Here is a 22,394-nt window from a genome sequence, read left to right as displayed (position 1 = left end):
GCAAAAAGACAAAAAAAATAAAACGGAGTGGGTGCCTAAAAGAGAAGTGAGCTCTCTTTATCACAGCCTGAGCACCTGAATTGGGGAGTAAGTCTTGGCGGGAGCTATTTTATTGAGAGGAGATGAACTAGATGCCTTCCTGGTCCCCTTCCCAGTGATGCTTTCATGAAGTGTAACTCCTAAGAGGAGACTCGATGACAGACGGTTCGATTCTGAACCCATGGACCCTGGCCCTAAGTCACTCTGGTGACTGGGGGTGGAGGCAAAGCAGACGGCCTGGTACAACAAAGTCACATCAAACACATTCATTTTTGAAATCTTGGCTCCCGGGGCTTCCCAAGCATAGATTTAATGCCAATATTCCCATTTTCATTTTTCCTTCCTCTAAGTAAACCCATTTCATGAATAAAAGTTCTACAATCTTTATGAAAAACTCTGGCCCAGTCTTTATGATAACGTTTCCAGTGTTTCAGTGCTCATTCTGAGCTCTTATGCACATGATTGCCTCGGCCAGAAACTTGAGGTTAAACATACTGTGGAGAATGCAGACAAAGGGATTTGGAAAAAGAGGAGTTCTCTTTGCGCCTTGTTGCAAATAATAGAGCCGTATCCGTTATTGCCGATTGATGTCATCAACTTACTGTTCTGTACCCGCTCGGAAAGTAAATACACACATGGTTTTTCTCTGTACACCTCGAGATCCTTGGATGTCAGGCGCTTCAAAGCAAGGTTGTGATTGAGTTTTGTTACATGCAGTCATCTTCGGAGATTCTGAAGACCTCAAGTCAGGATCACCAGGGTCTTTTCGAGTTTGTTAACTCTGTGTGAGTGCCCTTCCTTTAGAAGATTGATCCGGTTGATTTCTAAAGTCTTGCGTGGCTACCTTCCAAACAAAAATTAAGCAAGTAGTAACCGTATGCCCAGACAGAATGTGGAGGGCAACTAATACACGTATCCAGACAAAGCTGTACTTAGCTGGTGAGGTTTTTCTGCCTTGATTACATCCATTGGATCAACTGGATGTTCCTATGCTCTTTATTTGGTGTGGGCCCCAGCTGAGTGACACCATTAATACAGCTGGCAGGAGTAACTCGTACCATTTATTTTTGAAATGAACTGTTTTTTACTACATAGTCATCAGCTCCATCTTGGTAAAATGTGGTTAGAGCTGTTATGTCAGCTTTCTCACTTACTTCAAAAAGTGTGATATGTTCTCCATCTGTTACAGGATCCCAAGCTAAATAGCGGCACTTAGGATGTGTTCTTACTTAGGGCAGTGCTTTTATGAAGGTGTGCCATAAAAGCATCCAGGTGCCAGCAGCCTGTCCACCTGGTCCCCATTAAATCTGCTTAGAGGTGATGACATTTCAAATGTCACAGTATCTCTTAGAGCAGCTAATTGCATTACATTCTAAAATAACTGTGTTTTGTACTGTACACCGGTCTGCCTGGGAATTAGCAGACTGACTGAGGCCAACACAGAATCTTATCATTGCGTGTATTATAAAAGGGATTATCTTCTCAGAAAAAACAAATACATTGATTTGGTTTGTAATCATGCAAAAATATAAATGGTCATTTTTTTTTTTCCAGCTTCTCTAGGCCATTTGACCACATAGCTAGGATTTTTGTAGTGGGTTTGGTCTCCCAGTGGAAGAAGGATAGAGGAGATAATGTTTGGGGTCCATTTCAGTCCCTGAAATACTTTGAATCCATGAATGGTCATTGTCTTAGGAAAGTATGTAACGTTAACTCTCTCCTCTGAGGAAAAGAGGAGAGGACACCGTTAGAAATTTAGTATGTTTATTTTACTTTATTTGAGCATAATAAATAAAATGACACTTTCCATTTTCAGTGTACCCTATTTGTAATTCAGTGTTTTTCTCTTAGAATTGCTGGTTATCTTTGGACAGCGTGATGTTTGAAATTGACTACATTTTCAAACCTAAAGTCAAAGATAGGCAGTTTTGGGGGTTCCCGTCGTGGCTCAGTGGTTAACGAATCTGACTAGGAACCATGAGGTTATGGGTTCGATCCCTGGCCTTGCTCAGTGGGTTAAGGACCTGGCGTTGCCCTGAGCTGTGGTGTAGGTTGTAGACGCAGCTCGGATCCCATGTTGCTGTGGCTCTGGTGCAGGCCGGCAGCTATAGCTCCGATTCGACCCCTGGCCTGGGAACCTCCATATGCCGTGGGAGCGGCCCTAGAAAAGACAAAAAAAAAAAAAAAAAAAAAGTACGCAATTTTAAACATAAGTAGGCGTGTGTTAACCACCCCCCCCCGCACCTTTTTTTTAACCAGAGCCTAAAAACCTGAAGGATTTTTTTCCATAAGGCAGAGAAAACACAGCTGGCACTGTGGCAAGCAGCATTCAGGGCATCAGCTATTTGGTGGCACTACTGAAAATGCAGTTCATTCGTTGATAAGACACTTTAGTGAATAATATGCAGCACATTTATAAAACATTACATGGAAACGATGTGTTCACATCGTGTGGGTCAGAGTTCTGTGTTTTGTATCTGACATTCTTATGAAAACAGCACGATCGTGGAAGTACTTCAATAGGTTCTGGACATTTTGCTGGTGTCTGCCATGCTACTGGCCCTTTAGTTGGCGTGTTTGATTCTGATTCTAAAAGCTAAGCCACCCTGTAGCAAGACAGCACCCGCCGTCCCACAGCGTGAGGTGTCTGCATCCCTCAGCGCCATTCGCGATGCTGCTGGAAGAAATGCAAGGATCGGAACGCACAGAAGAGAGGGTCTACCCGCGAGACGTCTCCTTGCTGCTTTTCCGCTTGGAACAACCTTACGTCAACGGTGGAAGCGATGACACAGGGGCGGGAAGAGCTCCCTGTTCTGGAAAACACACACCTTCCTTTCACACACAGCAGTGTTAACGTTTCTTTTCTCCAGACAGCAACATCGCAAACCGGCCTCGTCTCAGCCCCGTCCACCAATGTCATAAATACAAGGTTTTCACAAACACACACCTGTAAAAGTCAGCCCAGCCCACTCAGAGGCTCTTTTATTTACAGTACCTTCGACAGAGCTGGTTATGACTGTGTCAAGGTCGAGGTGTGCATCCCACTTTCTGGCCTGAGATAGGACAGCGTGAGCTGCTGGGCTGAGGGAGGCTGAGCGAGAGAGGGTGGGCACAGCTCAAGGCCCAGGCTGCCCCATGGGGGTTCTTAGGAGCCTGGAAAAAGGGCTCCCTGCACAAACCAGGTGGCCTTTGGGGCTGTGGTGTACTAGAGTAACCACCAGACTTCTAGAATGTCCTAGGAGGAAGCAGATGCATCACTGCCATGAATTTGCCTCTACCTTCCTCGTGTCACCTGTCCGCTTTGATGAACCTGTCCCATGGCGCATGCTTATCTTAGCATGTCCAGGAGAATGTCCTGGGGTAGTGGATTTGAATGGCCTGTGGTGACTTCGGCAGTCCTTGCCTAACTCTTTTCATCCTCTGGGTGAAAACTACAGTCTTTGAATTGTCTCTCAAGGTAGCGCTGGGCACAATGAGAGTATGTAAAGCTTCTCTTCCTTCACCCTTTGGGCACAGTTCAGGCTGGATGGCGTGGGGAGGGGGCTGAAGGGAGACAGGTAAGCGGAGGAAAAACAGGTCAGCTCTGCTGCCAGCCCCCTCTCGATTCTGAATTCCACTACAGACGCTCTCTCCCCTTCTCTCTGCTCCACAGACAGCCGGCACCATGAGCCCTGCCGCCCCCTCACCGCCTCCCGGCTCCCATCAGCCCAACCAAGTGGATAAACCCAGGGAAACAGAAGCAGGATCTTTTAGGACAAGCGGTGTTTGCTGTTTGGAACTAGCACCCAAATGTGCAGACCGTTGTCTCAAGGAGTAGATGCAGAGATGGAAAGATTCCTTGTGAAAGCCCTGCCTCGTAGCTGATCACAGTCTTAAATATTTGGTGGTGTTTCCTCCTCTGACTTTCATAAGAGAGTTGTTACTCTGTTTGCCTTCCTGGACCTTGGGTCCAAAGATACCAAAATGACAAAGGAATCAACAAGGCGTAGGCTTTTGGGTCCTGTTGTTGCCTCAGGGGTAAAAGGAATGATCAGTAGATGTTTGATGTTGGGTAACATTGAGCAACTCAGTTGACTTGCTCACTGTTTATGTCTTTATCTCAAAGTGGAATTAACAAACCCACTCTTTAACCTTTCTCCAAGGATGTGGCAAAGCTGAATGTTTTTTAAAGGATATTCCATTAAAAAAATAAACTGAAGCAACCCTTTATCCGTTGGTAAGATTACAAAAAAAAAAAAAAAAAGAAAAAGAACGAGAGATCAGAATAACACCTTGTCTGAAGCCTGTTTGCAGATAGACTGTGAGAGAGTGAGGTGAGATACCTAAACGGTGGGCCAAAGGACGCTCATCTGGAGGAAAAGGAATAAAAGGTCATGGAAGGTCCAGAGCGACCATGACAAGCCTGACGCAGCCGGCAGCACCTCTGACTGGACAGGAGGGTGGGAGGGAGGGAGGGACGGGCCTCCCAGGGTCGAGCCCAGCTCCGCCCTGGAAGTGGGTGCACTGATCGCCTGAGGTTCCGGGCTGGGCACAGCACCCAGACGTGGGCACCCGTACCAAGTGTGTTTGTTCTGTGTCTGTCCCCCCCCCCCCCCGGCCCCGCCCCGCAGAGTTCCCAGCATGGCGGCTCCTCCACTTCGCTGGCATCCACCAAAGTCTGCAGCTCGATGGACGAGAACGACGGACCTGGAGAAGGCGGTGAGCTTGGGACTTGGGGTCCGAGCTTGTCCTCGGGCGGAGGATGAGTCGGCTAAATACACGCAAGGCAACTGTGGCTTCTCTAGCAGACGGAGCCCGCGGCCGATGGGAAGGTCGTAGCGAGGGGGGAGGGGTGGACGTGGCTCCCGCAGGCGGGGGGCAGGGGGGGTCCTCAGGGGGTCTCCCCGCGAGGGTCTAGGCCTTCCAAGAAGGCCTGCTACCGCTCACTTTGCGAGAAAAAGGGGGTGATTGTGGCCCTGTTCTAGATTCCCAACCTCAAAGACCTGTTGACTTTCTTAATTGATTGTGCTAGCCCTGCAGAGGTACTCTAACTGGAGTGAAGTCGCAATGGGGAAACGCGGGCTTTACAAAAAGGATTAATTGATGGCAACTGCAAAAATATTATTTGGACCTTAAGCTCATTCACTTTAGAAAGTGGTCAGATGACCTGGATTCCAGAATCGACTTTTTGGGCTGACTCCGGGATGGTTTTGGATAGGCCACTTCTGCTCTCTGCCTCTTAGTTCCTCTTCTATGAAATGAGAGCATTGTAATAGATGCCCATTTCCTCCCCGGGGGTTGGGGGTCGCTATCAGGCTCCAATTAATTATGGGAAAGTATTCAGAAATTAAAGCATAAAACTGAAATAATCAGACCACCGTTAAAGCATCAGCACCCTTTATTGGTTTTAAATAATATGATTTAATTTTCCAATAAAGTCCCATTTGGGGGGAAGAAGCACTTTTAGTATGTTACGTGAGATATGTGACTGACCCAAGGATTATTTCCTGCCTCCCGTGCAATATCAGACTTTTTTGGTATTTCCAGAAGTAGGAAATGCAGCCATCCAGAAGTCGTCTTTGTTCCAATGGGTTTTTCTTACCTAAGGAGATGAAACGGTCCTTGACTAAGCCTTTGGCAAAGTCGTCTTCGCCTAAAGCCAAAAAGATACCTCTTGTCAGTAGGCAAGAAAAGGTCCCAAGCCCTACGCTCCAGACGGGTGCCCCCTGGAGGGAAGGGGAGAAGCGCCTGCTTCCATCCCCCATCCCATCCCAAGCGGGGCTCGCCTGCGACAGCCGAGGGCGGTTACTTTTATGGTCCGTGTAGTGAGGGGCTTTAAGACCCTGTCATCTGAGAGAGGTTTTGTGCATCGGGTGCTTTGCAGTGGATTTGAAACTTCTCCAAGGATCTCCTGCACTAACCATGCATTAGGCAAAAATCCCCAGGCTAAAATCCTTCCAACAGAGGCAACACTGTGGTTTCTTGGGAGCGAGATGGCCGGTGGGGGTGAAGCTCTGGCTCTCTCTTTATCCCAGAGGCCACTGAGAGAGCTTCCAGTGGGTGAAAAGTAACATGTCACCTATAGAGAGGTGAAGAGGTTGCACTAGTGCCAAGGACAGAAGTAGCAGGTGCCAGTGTCCTGCGTTTGTGCCGTGGTGTCCAGGAGCTTCATCCACTCTCAGCTCCGGAGTGGCGCAGATCAGAAGTGACCACCCAACCAGAGTAAGGAACCCCAGGAAGTAAGGGTCCGAAAGCAGGTGTCTGCTGCTGGGACATCTGCATGTCCCGTTTCCCACCGCTGCAGACTGAGCTCCGGGCGAACACAAAAATCACCAAGAAAGCCCATTTGCCACCTAAGGTTGTAATTTTATTTTGAGAAGAAATGTTTAGTCTCAGTTTATGATTAAAGGTCAGAAAAGGAGCCCATTTAGAAAGCTCACCGGCTTCCATCGCATTTTGTATTCAGGTTGCCTGAGGGAGAGCCAGGATTTATAACTCTGAAGCATGTAAAGTTTAGAGCCCAGCTATAAAAGGCTTTTTATACCCCGAAGATGTTAAAGGTTATCCACTATATTTATGTGACCTAAGTGTGGCTTGTTTAGTTTTACAGCCTTAGATATTTAAAGCATTATTAGGCATTTGTAAAATATTTCAAAATGCGTTTTAAGGGGGAAAATGCATTGTGTTAATGGCACGAACATAATTGAAACTACATAACTGTTCTGTTCACAGACATAATAGATACAGCAATTTTAACTCAACATCTGCTCTGCAGGTTGCTGGTGAGAACATTTGTCTAAAGTCTGCTCATTGATACTGGGGACGGGTGGCAATCGGTGTTTAGTTCATAAGGAATTTTATGGAGATCTCGATTTCAGGATGTGGTAAAGCTAAGTGTCCAAACAGCAGACATTTTTCATGCTCCCGAGATGTCAAGCCGCCCTGAGTCCCTTAACACGCTGCATTTTCCCCCATACCCAGGAATGTCATTTCTCCGTGCACCAGGGTATTCGGTAAACGCTATTGATCAAACTGCCATGAAATGAAAAGCAAAACTTCCTCTCCAGAATCCCCCACTGCAGCAGAATGCATAGTGCACTCTTACATAGGTGGGCATGGACCCCATATGTTTGACGTCTCCTTTTAGCTTATCATTTGTCTTGGTAAAAAACTGTTGATGATACAGTCAGCCGGGGCGGGGGTGGGGGCTTGAGGGCCTCGCTGTGCAGAAAATGACATATTGATTCTGAGTCAGTTCCAGTCTATTAGACGATACTTCTAAACGTCTCTTTTATGCGACATCTGTGTTCCTTTTCTACCAGTAAAAACATACTAATGATTCTTTCAGAAGTGTCGGAGGAAGGCTTCCAGATTCCAGCCACAATAACAGAACGATATAAAGTCGGAAGGACAATAGGAGATGGCAATTTTGCTGTTGTCAAGGAGTGTGTAGAGAGGTGAGAAGGATATCAAACTTTAAAGGAAACATTTGGCATTACATTTTCCAAGATTCTGGCCTTATTTGTGGTCTGTGGCACATATGGAATAGGTTAATGTCTCAACTCCAGATGTAAAAAAAAAAAAAAAAAAAAATTTAAAGAAAAGCCCATCTAACAACAGATTTGAAAAATGTAGTGATTCCCTGGGACAATCTATAAATTAAGGACTTTGATTTTTCTTTTTAATACACTCAGCAAAATGGTGCCAGAGCTTTCAGGTAAGTCCTTTCATTTGGTTGGAAAAAAACCTATAGAAGAGTTCTTTTTCTCCACTTTTTGGAGGCATTTTGTAGAGGTCAGAACATTTGTATGTGGGCTGTACCTGTACTTTCATAAAATTAAATATGATAACTGCAAAAAGCTTTAAAATGCCTACAGACGACTGATCCCAACCAAAATGGCATTTAATACATTAAAATGTTTTGAAATGAGTGAGCCAGGCACTCTTGTGACCAAAGGGGAGGACTTGGAGTGAAAGGTTTCTTTCTGGGACCTTGATGCCTAATCAAGGACGGTAGCTGGGAGCTGCTAGATGGAGACGTGACAGCTTAGAGCTTAGCCCAGATGAAGGCCCCTCAAACCCTAAGCCCAGCGTTGGGATTTGGAAGTTGCTCCTGGAGGGGGCCCCGGCCCAGCGGCAGCTGCTCCTCAGGCCCCGGGAGCAGGGCGTTAAAAAGGCAGGGGAGCGAGCCTCATTCTGGAGCGAGCCTGTCTGCTGGCTTCCCGGGGGCCGGCCTGGGGGGTACATGCTCCTACCCTCCGAGAGTTCTCCCTGCTGTGGGAAAACTGGGTTCTAAGCTCCGCCTCTCCTCTGAGAGGATGCCTCCGGCCAGCAGCTCTCCCTGCAGGACCCAGAAGTTGTGTTTCTCCAGGGCCTTGGATGTAGAAAGGAAGATGGGTGCCTGGCCTGGGCCTCAGACGCCACGTGGGGCCTGAGTTTGGCCGCTGTCCACTGATTGGCTTCCCCTCACCCTTTGCCCAACCAAGGCCGTGGTGCCCTCATTCAGCTCCCCTGGGTGGGTCAGGGGATCTTAAACTCTGCCCCACCCAACATACCAGCGGGGCCAAGCCTCTCGCCACGATGGTGACAGTGACCCCCAGAGCAGCTGCTCTTCGTGAGAGAGGGGCACGGGTGACAGGCAGCATGAAAGGTCCCTGAGCTAATCCTGCTAGAACCCCTCTCCCGGGCACCCCAACGAAGCTTTGACCCTTCGTTGTGTGACTGCCAAATATAGACAATTTCCTTTTACTTCCCCAGGCCTCACACCTCCCTAAACTGGAGCAACCAGTGTTTACTGAACACAAACCATATAAAAGGCCCTTAACTTAGGATACCTCATTTAAGGATCATGATAATCCCATAGTTTGGGCACCATCTGGTTGTATATGAAGAATGCCTGGAGAAGCTAACTGCCCGAGTAAGTGAGTACTCAGCTAGTGAGGGCTTCGCAAGGCACCGATTTGAGCTCAGCTCCGCGTTTGGTCCCCTCCGACAAGGGGTTTCCTGTAGGATTGTGGCTTGGCCGAGGCAAAGTCACACACGCCACCTTCATGCCCGTACAAAGAAGACAGAACGTCCGTCAGGAAAGCCATTCCCAAGGTAGCGGGATGGAAGTGTGTGTGTTCATGTAATTTTATATTTCATTTACTCTTTCATCCAACCCTTTGAAACTCGACTTCCACTGCAGCAGAATGCCCCGTGGGCAGCAGATCGCCGTGCCCTCCCGCGGCGGGCTGTCTGGTTATTTGCCACGTGCATCATCTGTTGCGTCTGGCAAAGCAGCCGTGTGCGTGCGTGCATTTGGATCACGATGGCATCTCAGCCCACAGTCCCCGTCTTCCCACAATAGCTATTTCTCATTTCTCCATCTCAAATTAATTTCTTTCTTTCGAGCCTGGATTGTGTTCGTTTTGCATATGTGCACATCTTGGGTCTCCTTGGACGAACCATCTGAGCCTAAACACCAGATTGCTCCCCAGAGTGTTAGCAATCCTCTCCCGCCCAACAGGGACACATGGCATCTGCCCTCTCTCCCCCGAGATATCATGAAACATTCTTTTCATAGTTGCCAGAGGTCCAGGAAAACAAAAGCCAGCTAAGAATGTTCTGAATGGCACACATTGCTTGCGGGGGTCCATCCTGCTGTATTTTGAAGGATGAATCTGTATGAACAGGGGCCCGTTACGCCCCTCCCGTTGATAATCTGCTGTCACGGGGAAGGTTTTCCTACAGCAGTGGAGACACGAACGTCGCTGCACAGGCCAGCCCTCCTGTCGTGGCGCATCGGCTCCTCGGAGCTGCCAGGTCCCTTGATGGCTGCCTGTCTCCCCCCAGCACTGTCTCCAGGGGCCTCAGGAGCTGCTCGACAAGACTCTCTGGGATGCCGCAGTTCTCTGGTTACAGAGGAGGCTGAGGTTTAGCTTTATGACAACTTGTGAACCAAGGGTGCTGCTTACGAAGCCCTCTTGCCTGGCGTGTGTGTTGGGGTTGGGGTGTCCCCCGGGCATTGACCTTGACCCTCCGTTTCCCTGGAATGGGAAACATGACCGCGTCGTGGTACAGAAAGCAGACTGCTGATGTGGGGCCCAGGAAGGCCGAATCCTCCTCGACAGTCGGACAGGCCAGGAGCAGACTCCCCAAGAAAAAGTGGGCGTCTTGGCTCCCGGGATGCCAAACAGTCAGGCTCGCTCCTGAACCTGACCTTGCTGCCTCCAGCCTCTGGAGTTTGCAGGCTCCACCAACATGTTTGGGGCCCTTGCTGGTCCAGGCCTATGCGGGGCGTTTCTGAGGCTACAGCGAGTCCCGACGGAGCCCCTGCGCTTGAGAACCTGACCCGCGAGCCAAGCGTTGCCAGGAAGTTCACTACATGCTGTGGGGAGCCGCGTTTCCTCTTCCACACTGTCTTCATAAACCCCTTCAAAACAGCCCACAGAAAAAGTGCTTCAGCCCCGAGCACCTTTGCATAGACATGCTGCTGCCGCCGTCCAGGGCTGAGGGAAGGGCCGAGGAGAAGACCGCGCTGGGGCTGAGCGTCAGTAAGTTAAACAAGACCGCTTCTGCCCAGCCATTTTTAGCGCAAACCTGAAAAATTAGATTTAGTTCAAGTCTGCAAAATTCGGACATTCCTCCCTAGTAGTTTGTGCACTAGCCTTGGGTCAAACCGAACAGGAAAGTGACCTTACAGATTGAGTTCCTATAGACGAGGAGGAACATAAAGCTTGTTTCGCTGTTGCTGCTTTGACTGTGGCATTTGAGGTTTCTGTAGTTTGGTAAAAGGTCAAGAATATGATTTCAGGAACATGGAAGCAGATGGCCTGGATGGTCCCCAGCAATCTCGGCGTCTTGGGGTCTACCCAGCGGTAGACTCCTGGAGGTCAAAGACCCGGTCTCCGTCCCTCTGCTGTGGCAAAATTCCGCAGGTGCAGCAGTCCTCAGAGTGCGGGTGTGGGGGACGCTTGATTTGAGGTTTTATTTCTTGCCAAGTGTTTTCATTTACCAAGTTAGAGCAGGCAGTGAAGTTTTTATTCTTATGGTATACATTTAGTCCTAAGACCTGTTTTTAGGCTTATTTTCCAGACTCAGCTGCTTTCCTATAAATATGCATGTCCAATAATTAAGGATTTTATTATGACTTTATAGTTCTGTCCTCAAGGAATCCAGAAAGAAACCCTGCAGAATTAACTTTGGTGGCCCTCTACGGGGAGGATATAAAATCTGGGTAACACGAATTGAGTGTTTAATCCCCTTTTGTAAGGTTCTGGGTAGTCAGCCCCCGAGGTCCCTTCCCAGTAAGCTCTAGGGCCCCTGCCGCCTAGGTTTGCGTGCATTTTCCTCTCAGCTGAAGGTTCAGGATAGAACCTGACTGGCATCCTAGGAGCCAATATGCCTGCTCTTTCCTGGAGAATCGACTTCTTGCCTGTCCGCTGTAGAGGAGGATTCCGCCTTCCTGGTTCCCACATTAGCTGTTTGTCTTGCGTGCAGCAAAGCTGTATTGTTACTCATTCCAGGGAAATGGAAGATCAAGGGTAACTGAGGCCAATGCACAGCTAAGAAAAGCCCTCTCTGGGGTCCAGCACCGGCCCATCCGTCCTCTTTCTGGAGACGCTTCCTGTGTCAGCTCCATCCTAGCTCTCTGGCCCTGCCGGCCTTTCTCAGAGCTGTGGGTCAAGAGGCCGGGTTCCCTTGCCATCCCATGAAACACCTGCACGCAGATCGGAGATGGCGCAGTCTCAGATTTGCCTCGTTATCACTTTTTAGTGATGGATGAAAAGCGGAATCCAGAAACCCTTCGGTTTTCAGTTTTCCTCTTGGTATTCTTTTTGTTGGTTTGTGTTTTTGTCTTTTGTCTTTCTAGGGCCGCACCGCGGCCCGCGGAGGTTCCCAGGCCCGGGGTCGAATCGGAGCTGTCTGCGCCCCACGCCACAGCCCACGGCCGGTTTTCCTCCTGGTGAAGTGTCTTCAAATCTGCAAACTCTTCAGAAGCCTCTGAAGAAGCGCTGCTTGAGGGGATCCTGTGATCCTTCTGGGGTGTGAGGAAGCCCCTCGTAGATGGGACTTCACGTTCTCGTTTATCTGTCTGCTCACACATCGAAAATCTCTGTGTGAAGTACTGCGTTTTCCTCTAATTGACGTGATTTTCCTCCACCTCCGCCCGCAGCCCTCGGCCCTGCTGAAGGTCTGGCCTTTATGCGGGGCGTCGGTCACCCCGGCCCTGCACTTAGCCAAGGCCGACTCACGCCTTCCTCCAAGGCGAGGCAGGGCGGAGGCCGAGGGGCTCTTGGTTTCTTGGTGAGGCTGGGGGGGGGGGGTTCCTCTGGACCCCCCGCCGCCCAGCAGGCGCCGCCCGCAGTTGGAGCGGGGAGCAGAGGGGGTGCTTCCTCCCACCTGAGCCGCGGCGCCCCCTCGTGGCGAGCGCGGGCTTCAGCGTGATAGCTGCTTTCTGGTTTGGTTAACCGGGAGCAATCCTGTCAGTTTGGGTGATGTTTGTTGTTTTCTGCGCTAGATCCCTGCAGGGGCCTGGATGTGTAGGGGAAGAAGCTTTTTTAGAAGTGCAGATGGCTTCTAAAATGCCCTTGAAAAGCATTGTTAATATCTGACCTCTCCGTTTGTAGGCGCATCACTGTCTTGTCCCCACCTTACTAGGGTGTGTGCTTCTCCAGGCTGAAGATGTAAAGCCCTATTTAAAATTTTTGTTCTTAACCAACTTCACAGCCATTGTATTCATTTGGAGCCTAAAATCGGCCTTTATCTACAGGTACAAAGCTAGACTCTGTGTTTCCCCATCAGAAGTGAAACGGCAGTGCTTGTAGAGTGGTTTCTTATGGTTATTAAGGACGCATCGTGTCCTTTGACAGTGGACCTGCCGTGGTTGGCACTCCAGCATCTTGGAAATGTTAGCACAAGCTAGGGAGCTATTTAAAGGTGCAGTATGACTAAGCCCTCCCTCCCACACCCACCAAGGAAGAGGGGCAGTGTTGGCTGGGCTGTTGGTGAAGCAGGGACCCCAGAAACTCAAAGTTCTGATTTTAGTACTGCCATGTGACTTGGGGAAAGTGAACTGATTTTAACTGTCACCTCCGTTTCCTGTCTCTCAAAGGAGACCGCCACAGAGGTCCTCCGAGGGCGGGGGATGCCCAGCATTCCCTCCTGTGCTCCTTCAGCACCTCCCCCGTGAGTTCAGCAGGACACAGGGGTGCACACAACCCAGGTCTAGAGAGGATGGGCTGCTCTTGAGAGTGGTCGGTATGACTGTGAGAGCCACTCGGGACACCGTCAGGGCCCACCCTTGGAGAGAAACCCTCAAGAGAGACTGGGACGGAGGACAGAAACTCACATCCGCTTCTGACCACACTACTTGGCAGGGAAGGGGCCAGGCTGGCCACCACATGGCAGTAGCCATAGTGGTGGTTTTGTTACAAGCGTGGCAGGATTAAGAGCTCACAACATTTCTTGTGGTAGCATGTTTGTTGTCCTTACACTAAGTCAGCCTCTTAAAGTTCACACATTCCTTTTAAAATAGGAAAATGAAATCTATTACAAAACATTTACACCACGATACACGATCTGTGGGTAAGAAATTAATGCATAACAAGATGATTCAATAGAAATCAAGTGTATGAAACAATTTTTTTTTCTTTGCAGGTCAACTGCTAGGGAGTACGCCCTGAAAATTATCAAGAAAAGCAAGTGTCGAGGCAAAGTATGTACAAGGTTTATGCTCCTGAACGCAGTGCTCAGAGGGTAGAAGGAAACACAAAGTTGAGCTCCCAGATGAACACCTAGGAGTTCACCCTAGGAGTTGTGCTTTGGTGGAATAGAATGTCCTCCACTTACTAGTAAATAACTTCATTCCGTAAATATTCCTGGAATAAACTGGATGTTAGTTGGAATGACTGAACTTTTTTTCTTGGCTTTTTGAGGCTGTACCTGTAGCATATGGAAGTTCCTAGGCTAGGGGTCGGGGTAGAATCAGAGCTACAGCTGCTGGCCTCCACCACAGCCACAGAAGTGCCAGATCCGAGTGGTGTCAATGACCTACACCACAGCTCACGGCAACACCAGATCCTTAACCCACTGAGCCAGGCCAGGGATTGAACCCGAAACCTCATGGTTCCTGGTTGGATTCATTTCTGCTGTGCCACGAAGGGAACTCCTATTTATTTTTATTCTCTTCCATTTATTCTTATTACAGGATGTTGAATATGGTTCCCTGGGCTATACAGGAGGTCCTTGTTGTTTATCCATCTTATAGTTTGCCTCTGCTCGTCCCCAAGTCCCAGCCCACCCCTCGCCCAGCCCTTGGCAACCACAAGTCTGTCCGGTGTGTGTGTGAGCACCTCGCTAGTTGCGATGCGAGTAACGATAGCTTTTCTCTTGGACAGGAGCACATGATCCAGAATGAGGTGTCTATTTTAAGAAGAGTGAAGCATCCCAATATCGTTCTCCTGATCGAAGAGATGGATGTGCCAACCGAACTGTATCTCGTCATGGAATTAGTGAAGGTGCGTATTTTGGAAAGAGAGAGAAAACAGAGTGCCCGACCCTCCTGGGTTAATAGGGCTCGCTCCTTATTTCCTCCCCCCACACTCAGTCTCTTATTTCGGTGTGTGGGCGCAATGGTTAAGAGTATTGACACTCGAATTTTACTGCAAAAGGTCAAGTTCCAGCCTTGACCTAAATAGCACCCTGTCCTTGGGGCTACCTCTCTGTGTCTGAGTTCCCGCCTGTGTAAACAGAGAGTAATGATAGTAGCACCTACAGGAGTGCTCTTGGGAGGATAAGAGAGATGTCTTCTGCCTGCTTTTGTGACACAGGAAATAGTCAATAGCAACGCGGTCGTTGTTACTGTTGCAGTAGAATTTGCTAACTTTCCCATGAACTCCAAAAGTATCACTCATCATTACAAAAACCAGCTTTAAAAAATGTTGACACTAACACGATGGAAAAAAAACACAGCCTTAGTGATGTAAATAGCCCATCACCTCTCGGCGAAGCTTCCAGCCTCACCCTGTCACGTAAAATTATGTTTTTCTTCTGTCCAGTCACAGAATATAGGAAGGGCCAGATGTTGATGATGGTTGAACGTAGGGGAAAGGGAACTCTCCTACTCCCTCTCTCCTTCTGTGTCTGCAACTTTAATTGGAAGTGTTTAAAAACCGAATGTTTCATTTTCACGAAGTTGTGCTTTTCTCAAGCCTCTTCCACGTTTCCTCCAACTGTCGGCACAAGTAATTTCTACACAGTCGTGAAGTGCCCTGAGTTGGTCACATCCCTCTGCCTCGGCTGAGTGGCCAGGAGGGCCGAGAGCTCCAGGAACCCTCTTTAGAATCGCTGGCCTGAGCTGGTGGCAGAAATGAGCCCCCTGGAATGTGGGGTGTCCTCTTGTAAAGATTTAAGGCCAGGAAAGCATTTGGTCAACTAATCTGTTGCCATATAGAAAAATGTTCATTCTGTGGCCTTTAAACTTTCATCATTCAGACTCGTTTTGCTCTCAATCTGTTGGCCTTTGTTACTTACTCGTAATTTATATCCATAGATGAAGCCCGTTTTTTCCTGCTTCAAGGTAGGATTTGTTTCTTTTATGGCGAGGAGGAGTTTTTGTTTGTAGTAACACAAGGTTATTGTCAAGGTGGAGAATGAGGGAGAAAAATATGCTAAACATTTTTCCCAACAAAGAAAGGCAAATTTCATTTATTCAGAAGACTTTCATATTGGCACTTTATTACCCTAAAGTGTGGCAATTGCCAACATTATAAATAATACTTTCTCTAGCACCAAGAATAGTATTTTTACAATGACTTGAATTTTTAAGGCAACAACTTCAAACCATTCCTGCTGCCCCTTTGTGTGCCATTAAAAATTGATGAGCAGTCCTCTGTTATTGGCTGCTTTTTGGAGAGATAAGATTAAATTTGAAGATGAGACGTAAAATAGGAAAAGGCTTAAGAGTTCAGAACACATTTTGTGGGAAAGCTTAGTGGACTGTGAGTCATATGCTTAGTCAGGTGACAATAGCTAAGTGCCACCTAGCAGCCTTTGTAACTTCTCCGGGTGACCAAGATAGCCTCGCAAGGCCAGCATGTGCCTGCATGGTAGTCTGCCCAGCATCAGGACTCCTCGGTTGAGCCACTAGATTGTGCCCTTGAAGTTAGGCCCCATCTGGAAGCATCCCGAGAAGGGAAGGCCAACCCCAGGCTTGACCTGAAAGTCTTCCGTGACACCCCCCTCCCCTGAGGAATTAAGCTCGGCCAGTGTTGGTCAAACCCCGAGAGCCCAACAGGGCACCAGGAAGGTCAGAAGCTGTAGGATGAACCAGGCCTATATTTTGGAAAACAGTGAAATGACGTTGAAGAGTGAAATTCCATAGTTACCAAGAACAGGACTTTAGACTTGTGGCTGCAGAAGTGCCAGCACACACACTGCTTGTGTGTTCAGAGGAAGGAGGCCTGTGGAGGAGGTGGCCCTGGGGCCCGGCCCTGAGACAGCAACAGGCGTTAGGAAGACAGAGTAGAGGGGACAGTCCAGAAAGGGGCTCTCAGGAGGATGAATTTGGAGCAGAGAGAGTCTGGCCTGTTTGGGTGGCCCGGGAGCAAATACCCTCACGGCAGTGGCAGAAGGTGAGACTAAGCAAGTGGGGGCGAAGGTTGGGGCCTGAGCAGAGAGACCCACGGGGCAGGAACGCTGATTTCCGGAGGAGAGAAAGAATGTTGACATGCCATTTAGGAGGGTGACAGTCTGCACACAGGATGCTTTGGATAAGGAGCCCAGGATGGCCCGGAAGGCTGTGTCAGAGACAGGCCTTCAAGGCAGGACTGGTAGGTCCCAGTGACTGTTGAGGATGAATTAATGAGGCTGTAGGACGCACAGAGCCTGGATAACTAGGACAGCGGTGGGGTCCTAGCAGGGTCACCATGTACATACAGCCCTACACACGGTCACGTGTTGGTCACGTGGATCACGTGAAAACCCCGCCCCCTGGGTGCCACGGAAACAGCCTGCACACCTGCACAGAGCAGCTTTGCCTTCCAGGGACAGAACGCTGAGAGGGAAAATGTTCATTTTGGAAAGAAAATATGTGTATATACGTGTGTGGGTTTGTTTGTTTGTTTTTTTTAATGTATATATGCTTAAGTGCTGAAGCCGAAGGGTCAGTGGCAGATGCTGCCCTCGCAGAGGGTGTCCAGAGTAACAGAGGGCGGGTCCAGTAGTGCGATTTGGAAATTGTCAGCCGACAAGTGCTCTATTTTGCCTTTGCTGTTTGAAAAGAAAAATTAAGTCTCTTTGCACATCGGGTAACAGATAAACACAGTTGGCCACTGGGCTTGGCTGTTGTGGGGCCTCATGTGCAAGAAGGATGCATATGTTGTCTGCAAATCAGACCCAACTTCTGCGAAAGCATTACAAATAAATGGATCTAAAATTGGAGGCTAAAGTCCTTATTTCATCAAATAACAATACATGAGCAAAGAACAATGGGAACAAAAGTGCAGAGGAATAATGGTTCTGGAAGACTGTCTTTGAAGTTTCTCCACCCTCCTCCCTCTCCTGCATCTTTGGAGTGACAATTTCTGGTCCTTTTTTTCTGTTCCTTACAAAGCAGTGCAAGATTGAAAAAGAAAGCACTACACCCACTCCAAGAGACCTAAATCTAGAGAAGGATGAGAACTGTGTGTGTGTGTGTGTGTGTGTGTGTGTGAGTGAGAGAGAGAGAGAGAGAGAGAGCATATCACCCAGCAGCAGAACACTTTGCTAAGGGTGCAGTTAGCAGTATTACCTGTCTCTCATTTGGGGAGATGGAGAATTCTGGATTTGAACTTCTGCTGCCAGTTGGTCTGAGGCATGTCACACATGCCCCCAGGATAGTGGGTGTCACAAGGCCTCTGCCCTGGACACCTGGGCCCCCCTCCCCGGCTGGGAGCTCCACAGCAGCCCGTCCTCTGCTCCGCCTCCGGAGCCCTGGAGGAGATGTCAGTGGCCCTCGAAGTGGGGAGAGAAATCGTGCGAGGCCCCAGGCCTTTGAGAGGGAGGCCCCGGAACCAGAGCTCCCGCCCGCGTCCCTCACTCCCCTGCTGGCCTGTCGGGCGCCTCTCCAGGCAGCCCCATTGGAGCATCTGTTCACGCGCTGCTCCTCCTGCTGTTCCCTCGCAGGGAGGCGACCTCTTCGATGCCATCACTTCCACTAACAAGTACACCGAGCGAGACGCCAGCGGGATGCTGTACAACCTGGCCAGCGCCATCAAATACCTGCACAGCCTCAACATCGTCCACCGGGACATCAAGCCGGAGAACCTGCTGGTAAGAGGGCGCCCACCGTCAGGGCGTCCTGAGCTCCACACACGCACGAGTGAACGTGAACATTGCTCATTTGTTCCTTTTTTCTTTTTTTTTTAAAAACTACCTTAAAAGTTCGTTTCCAGCTGGTCTTCAGTAACTCGCTAGAAACGAGTCTTTTAAGTTGATCTATCAGGATTAATGTATCATTAGGAGCCCTTGACTTATTAGGAAGAAAAAAAAAAGAAAAATCCAAGCCAGGGTGCAAGGCGCGAGCTCTGGAAACCTCGGGTGCGCTGTGTGCAGTGGGCCAGGCCAACACGGTCCAGAGGAACACGGACACTTGTCTTATTTAGAGACAGCACTTTGTGCTCGAGAGCTTTTACTTGGGAGAAAAGTCTAAGAGGAAGCCCTTTTTCAAATTTGCCTTCGTCTCCCATGTGATATCCCCGTCATCCAATCTAAAAGCCAAGGTAATAAATCACGGTGAGTTTTCAAGACACCAGCCCCTCGGCATAAAAATAATCAGGATGGAGCCTGATTTTCAAAATCAGAGACATTCTTACCTCCCTTTAGAGTTTACTTTTCATGAACTCTGTCTCTGGGGAAACACTGAGAGTTCTGCTTGCAGGCAGATGAGGGTGCTGTCCTAGTCCCATTGTTAGGGGGACAGGATAGGAAAGAATTAGGGAGACAGAGACTGGGGATTAGGGAGCTGTTACTAGTGAATATGGGAGTAGCATAAATTTTGCTGGCTGTTCAGGCTGCAATTTTAATGAAATATATTCAACGTCTCCCCTGCAAGATGGTCGTTGTTCTCTTACTTTCATTATCCAACCCCAAGAGTCATGTATTATATGGTTATTAGTTTGTCCATCTCTTCAGAAGTCTGGGAAGTGAGGATTCTCGTTCTAAAGCAGTATTTCTCCAAGGGTGGTCCACAGACTGCCTGCGCTGGAATTATTCCCAGATGCCTGTTAAAAATGTAAATTTCCGCACCTCCCTGTAGCCCCACCAAATCAGAATCGGGTGACAGGGCGCAGATCTGCATTGCAACCAGCTCCCTGTGTCACCTGAATGGAGGCTCACATTTAAAAGCAGATAAACCACCCAACTCCCACCACCAATAAAGGTCGCTAAGATCTGCCCTTATGCAGAACCACCCCTGTGCGCACCCTGCGCTAAAGACTTCGTGGTTATCTCATTTCGTCCTCACAGCAGCAACGTGGGGTAAGTCGTACTGCTGCCCCATTTCACAGGCGAGGAAATGGGGTGCTTAGACATGGGACGACCCACTCAAGGCCATCATAGCTCTTAAGCGGAAGAGCCAAGGTCACAGCCTCGCTCTGCCCCAGTCACAGCCAGTCTGCCCTGGACTACATAAAGCTGGGAATTAGGCAGAGAGGTTTAGTGTGGGCTTGCTGTGTGCCAGTAAACAGAGACAGAAGCCTTAATGGAGTGACACTGCAGTAGGAAAAAAAGGCATTCAAGAAATAAATACACAAGCAATTACTTCATTGCAATTAGGTTAGTAACCTTGTACCTACCGGCTAATGAAGGCAGCGGAGGTCAGATGATGGCGTTCTGACTTAATTGACCCTCAAATTCCCCGTCTCTGCAGCAGCCTAAACATTCTCTTCTGCGTAGTTGCCTCCATAAACGGCAGCAATTTCCCCTCATCTGCACTCATTCTTCCTGCGTCTTGACTTATGTGGGATTGTCTCACGGGAACGGACTTACAACCGAGCCTTTGTTTAAAAACTTCTCTAAGCTCTGAAAATGCAGTGACTGAAAATTAAAGTTTCATTTCCCTTTCTGCTTTTGCAGCTAGCTCAGGTTTGTGTACCGTTGTTTGCCTGCGTCTCACCAGAGCAGTTTCGATCAATGTCATAAATGATTACACAGCAATGTGCTTTTTTCCTAAAATTACAATTTACAGGGTACTTTTTAAGTACTGTGCTCATTTGCATGTATCTTACTTTAAATTACCCCAAAAGGAAAAAAAGAAAGTTCTTTCCTTTTTTCCCTTCCTTTTTTAATTTCAAAAATGTGAAAAAATACATGTGTACACCCCCCCCCACTGCAGTCATTCACAATAGAGGTTTAAAAAATACATATGAAAAACTGAAGTAATTTGCTTCTCCAGTATAGTAACGTCCCCCTACAGGAGAGTGGTAAGGGTTGGTGAGTTTTGCAGGGATAAATCTATGTTAGGATAAAATAGGCAGAAGAATGGAACAATTTTAATGGCACGAGGGTGACATCGCTAAGAGTGCTCGAGACGGCCGTTAATTTCACATGCTGTTGACCTTTATGTGGAAATAAGAGAGACACAAAATCGCACACTCAGGATTTGCAGACAGATGGACAGAAGTTCAAAACCAGAGGCTTCGCTCTTCCACTGGCTTGTCTTCTGACCTTGAACAAGACACTTAACTCCTTTGAGCCTCCCTTAAGGGGACTTTATGAAGATAAAGAGATAACACGTGACTACTGGCTCTCTTAGGTTTTAATTCCCCTTTTATTTGTAACAAAAAGTAAATCATCCCTAAAATAAAACTGTTTAAAATGAAATTACATAATGTAACAATCATCTTTCATCTTTTTTGACTTTGCTTTTAAAAGATTACTGTTAGGCGTTGCCGTTGTGGCTCAGAGGTAACAAACCCGACTAGGAACCATGAGGATGTGGGTTTGATCCCTGGCCTCACTCAGTGAGTTAAGGAGCTGGTGCTGCTGTGAGCTGTGGTGTAGGTCACAGGTGCGGCTCGGATCCCTCGTTGCTATGGCTGTGGCACAGGCCTGCACCTGTAGCTCAGGTTTGACACCTAGCTTGGGACCTTCCATATCCCAGAGGTGCAGCCCTAAAAAGTAAAAAAAAAAAAAAAAAAAAAAAAAAGAAGTTACTGTTTACCCAGACATGTATTTGCCATCTCGTGGCAAAATGTAGAGCTAGAGACTGTTTTTGAAAAATGCTATGATAAATTTATAAACTTTAAATCTATTTTTGAAGTACAGGGAAACTTAATGAAAAGGCCTCACTGGACACTTTGCATAACTGTTTTATGAAGAAACTTCAACAAAATTCTCAATTGTTAGATTGCTGATAAATTTTTGCTAAGTGTTTTAATGTCTGTTATAATTAGCAAAGAATTATTTATAGGAGTTCCCATTGTGGCTCAGTGGTTAACAAATCCGACTAGGAACCATGAGGTTGTGGGTTCGGTCCCTGCCCTTGCTCAGTGGGTTAACGATCCGGCGTTGCCGTGAGCTGTGGTGTAGGCTGCAGACACGGCTCGGATCCCGCGTTGCTGTGGCTCTGGCTGTAGGCCAGTGGCTGCAGCTCCGATTTGACCCCTAGCCTGGGAACCTCCATATGCCGTGGGAGCGGCCCAAAGAAATGGCAAAAAGACCAAAAAAAAAAAAAAAAAGAATTATTTATAAATGGGGAGATTTCAGCTATAGATTTCATTTTATATGATATGTGCAGGACTTTTAGATTTAAAAATTTTTAATGCTTAGAGAGCAATATAAAAATACTGTAGCCTGGCCTGAAGGATTGACACTGATCATGTGAATGATTTATTCAGGTTGAAATATTTGGTCAGATAAAGCATTTTAATGAGAAAATATGATTTACAGTGATGTTTCCAGCCACATTTTAGGTGAAAACTGGGAACCACCCTAATAGAAATGGCTCTTGTAATTTTACTATTGCATTGTTACTAAGGTTTTTTTTTTGTTTGTTTGTTTGTTTGTTTTGATATGTTACTCATGCCAATGATTTTTTTGCGATTCTTTTTGCTTTAGTGGTCAGGCCCGGTGCTTAGTGGTCGAGTGGAGCGGCAGGTGGATGAAAGGGTGGATTAGTTGAGAAAAAGAGTGAATGACGATATTGCATCATAGACTAGAGGACAGACCCAACATAAGAAACCCTAGTCATTGCTCAGTCAATCCAGCTACTACATTGAGGACTGCAGTTGGCCACAGACTAAACCTCTCTGAATGCAGGGAGAAGTGCAGTGCTTCCCCAGCTTCACTTATGCATGAAACTAGTGTGTGTGTGTATGTGAGCCATAATAGTTTATGATTAAAAGGGACCTTTC

At 47.9% G+C, this 22,394-nt stretch overlaps 1 protein-coding gene across 12 annotated transcripts in view; it reads left to right on the top strand.

The window, feature by feature from the left end:
* The window catches only part of DCLK1 (doublecortin like kinase 1), a 383,845-nt gene that overhangs the window by 316,957 nt on the left and 44,494 nt on the right, over window positions 1-22,394 (top strand). For all 12 annotated transcript variants that reach the window (XM_084981510.1, XM_084981508.1, XM_084981509.1 and 9 more), the window contains 5 exons: window positions 4,650-4,737; window positions 7,367-7,475; window positions 13,660-13,717; window positions 14,400-14,519; window positions 18,166-18,312. In XM_084981510.1, the coding sequence (XP_084837636.1) occupies window positions 4,650-4,737; window positions 7,367-7,475; window positions 13,660-13,717; window positions 14,400-14,519; window positions 18,166-18,312 (522 nt within the window). The remainder of the gene's footprint in view (window positions 1-4,649; window positions 4,738-7,366; window positions 7,476-13,659; window positions 13,718-14,399; window positions 14,520-18,165; window positions 18,313-22,394) is intronic.

The sequence above is a fragment of the Sus scrofa genome, chromosome 11, assembly GCF_054392235.1.
Source record: "Sus scrofa isolate SSC_HxYL_T2T_F1_AM1 chromosome 11, Sscrofa_HxYL_maternal_Yorkshire_Landrace_v2.0, whole genome shotgun sequence".
Classification (NCBI taxonomy): Eukaryota; Metazoa; Chordata; class Mammalia; order Artiodactyla; family Suidae; genus Sus; species Sus scrofa.
Note: the sequence above shows the minus strand (reverse complement) of the source record. Positions and strands in the feature narration are given on the sequence as shown.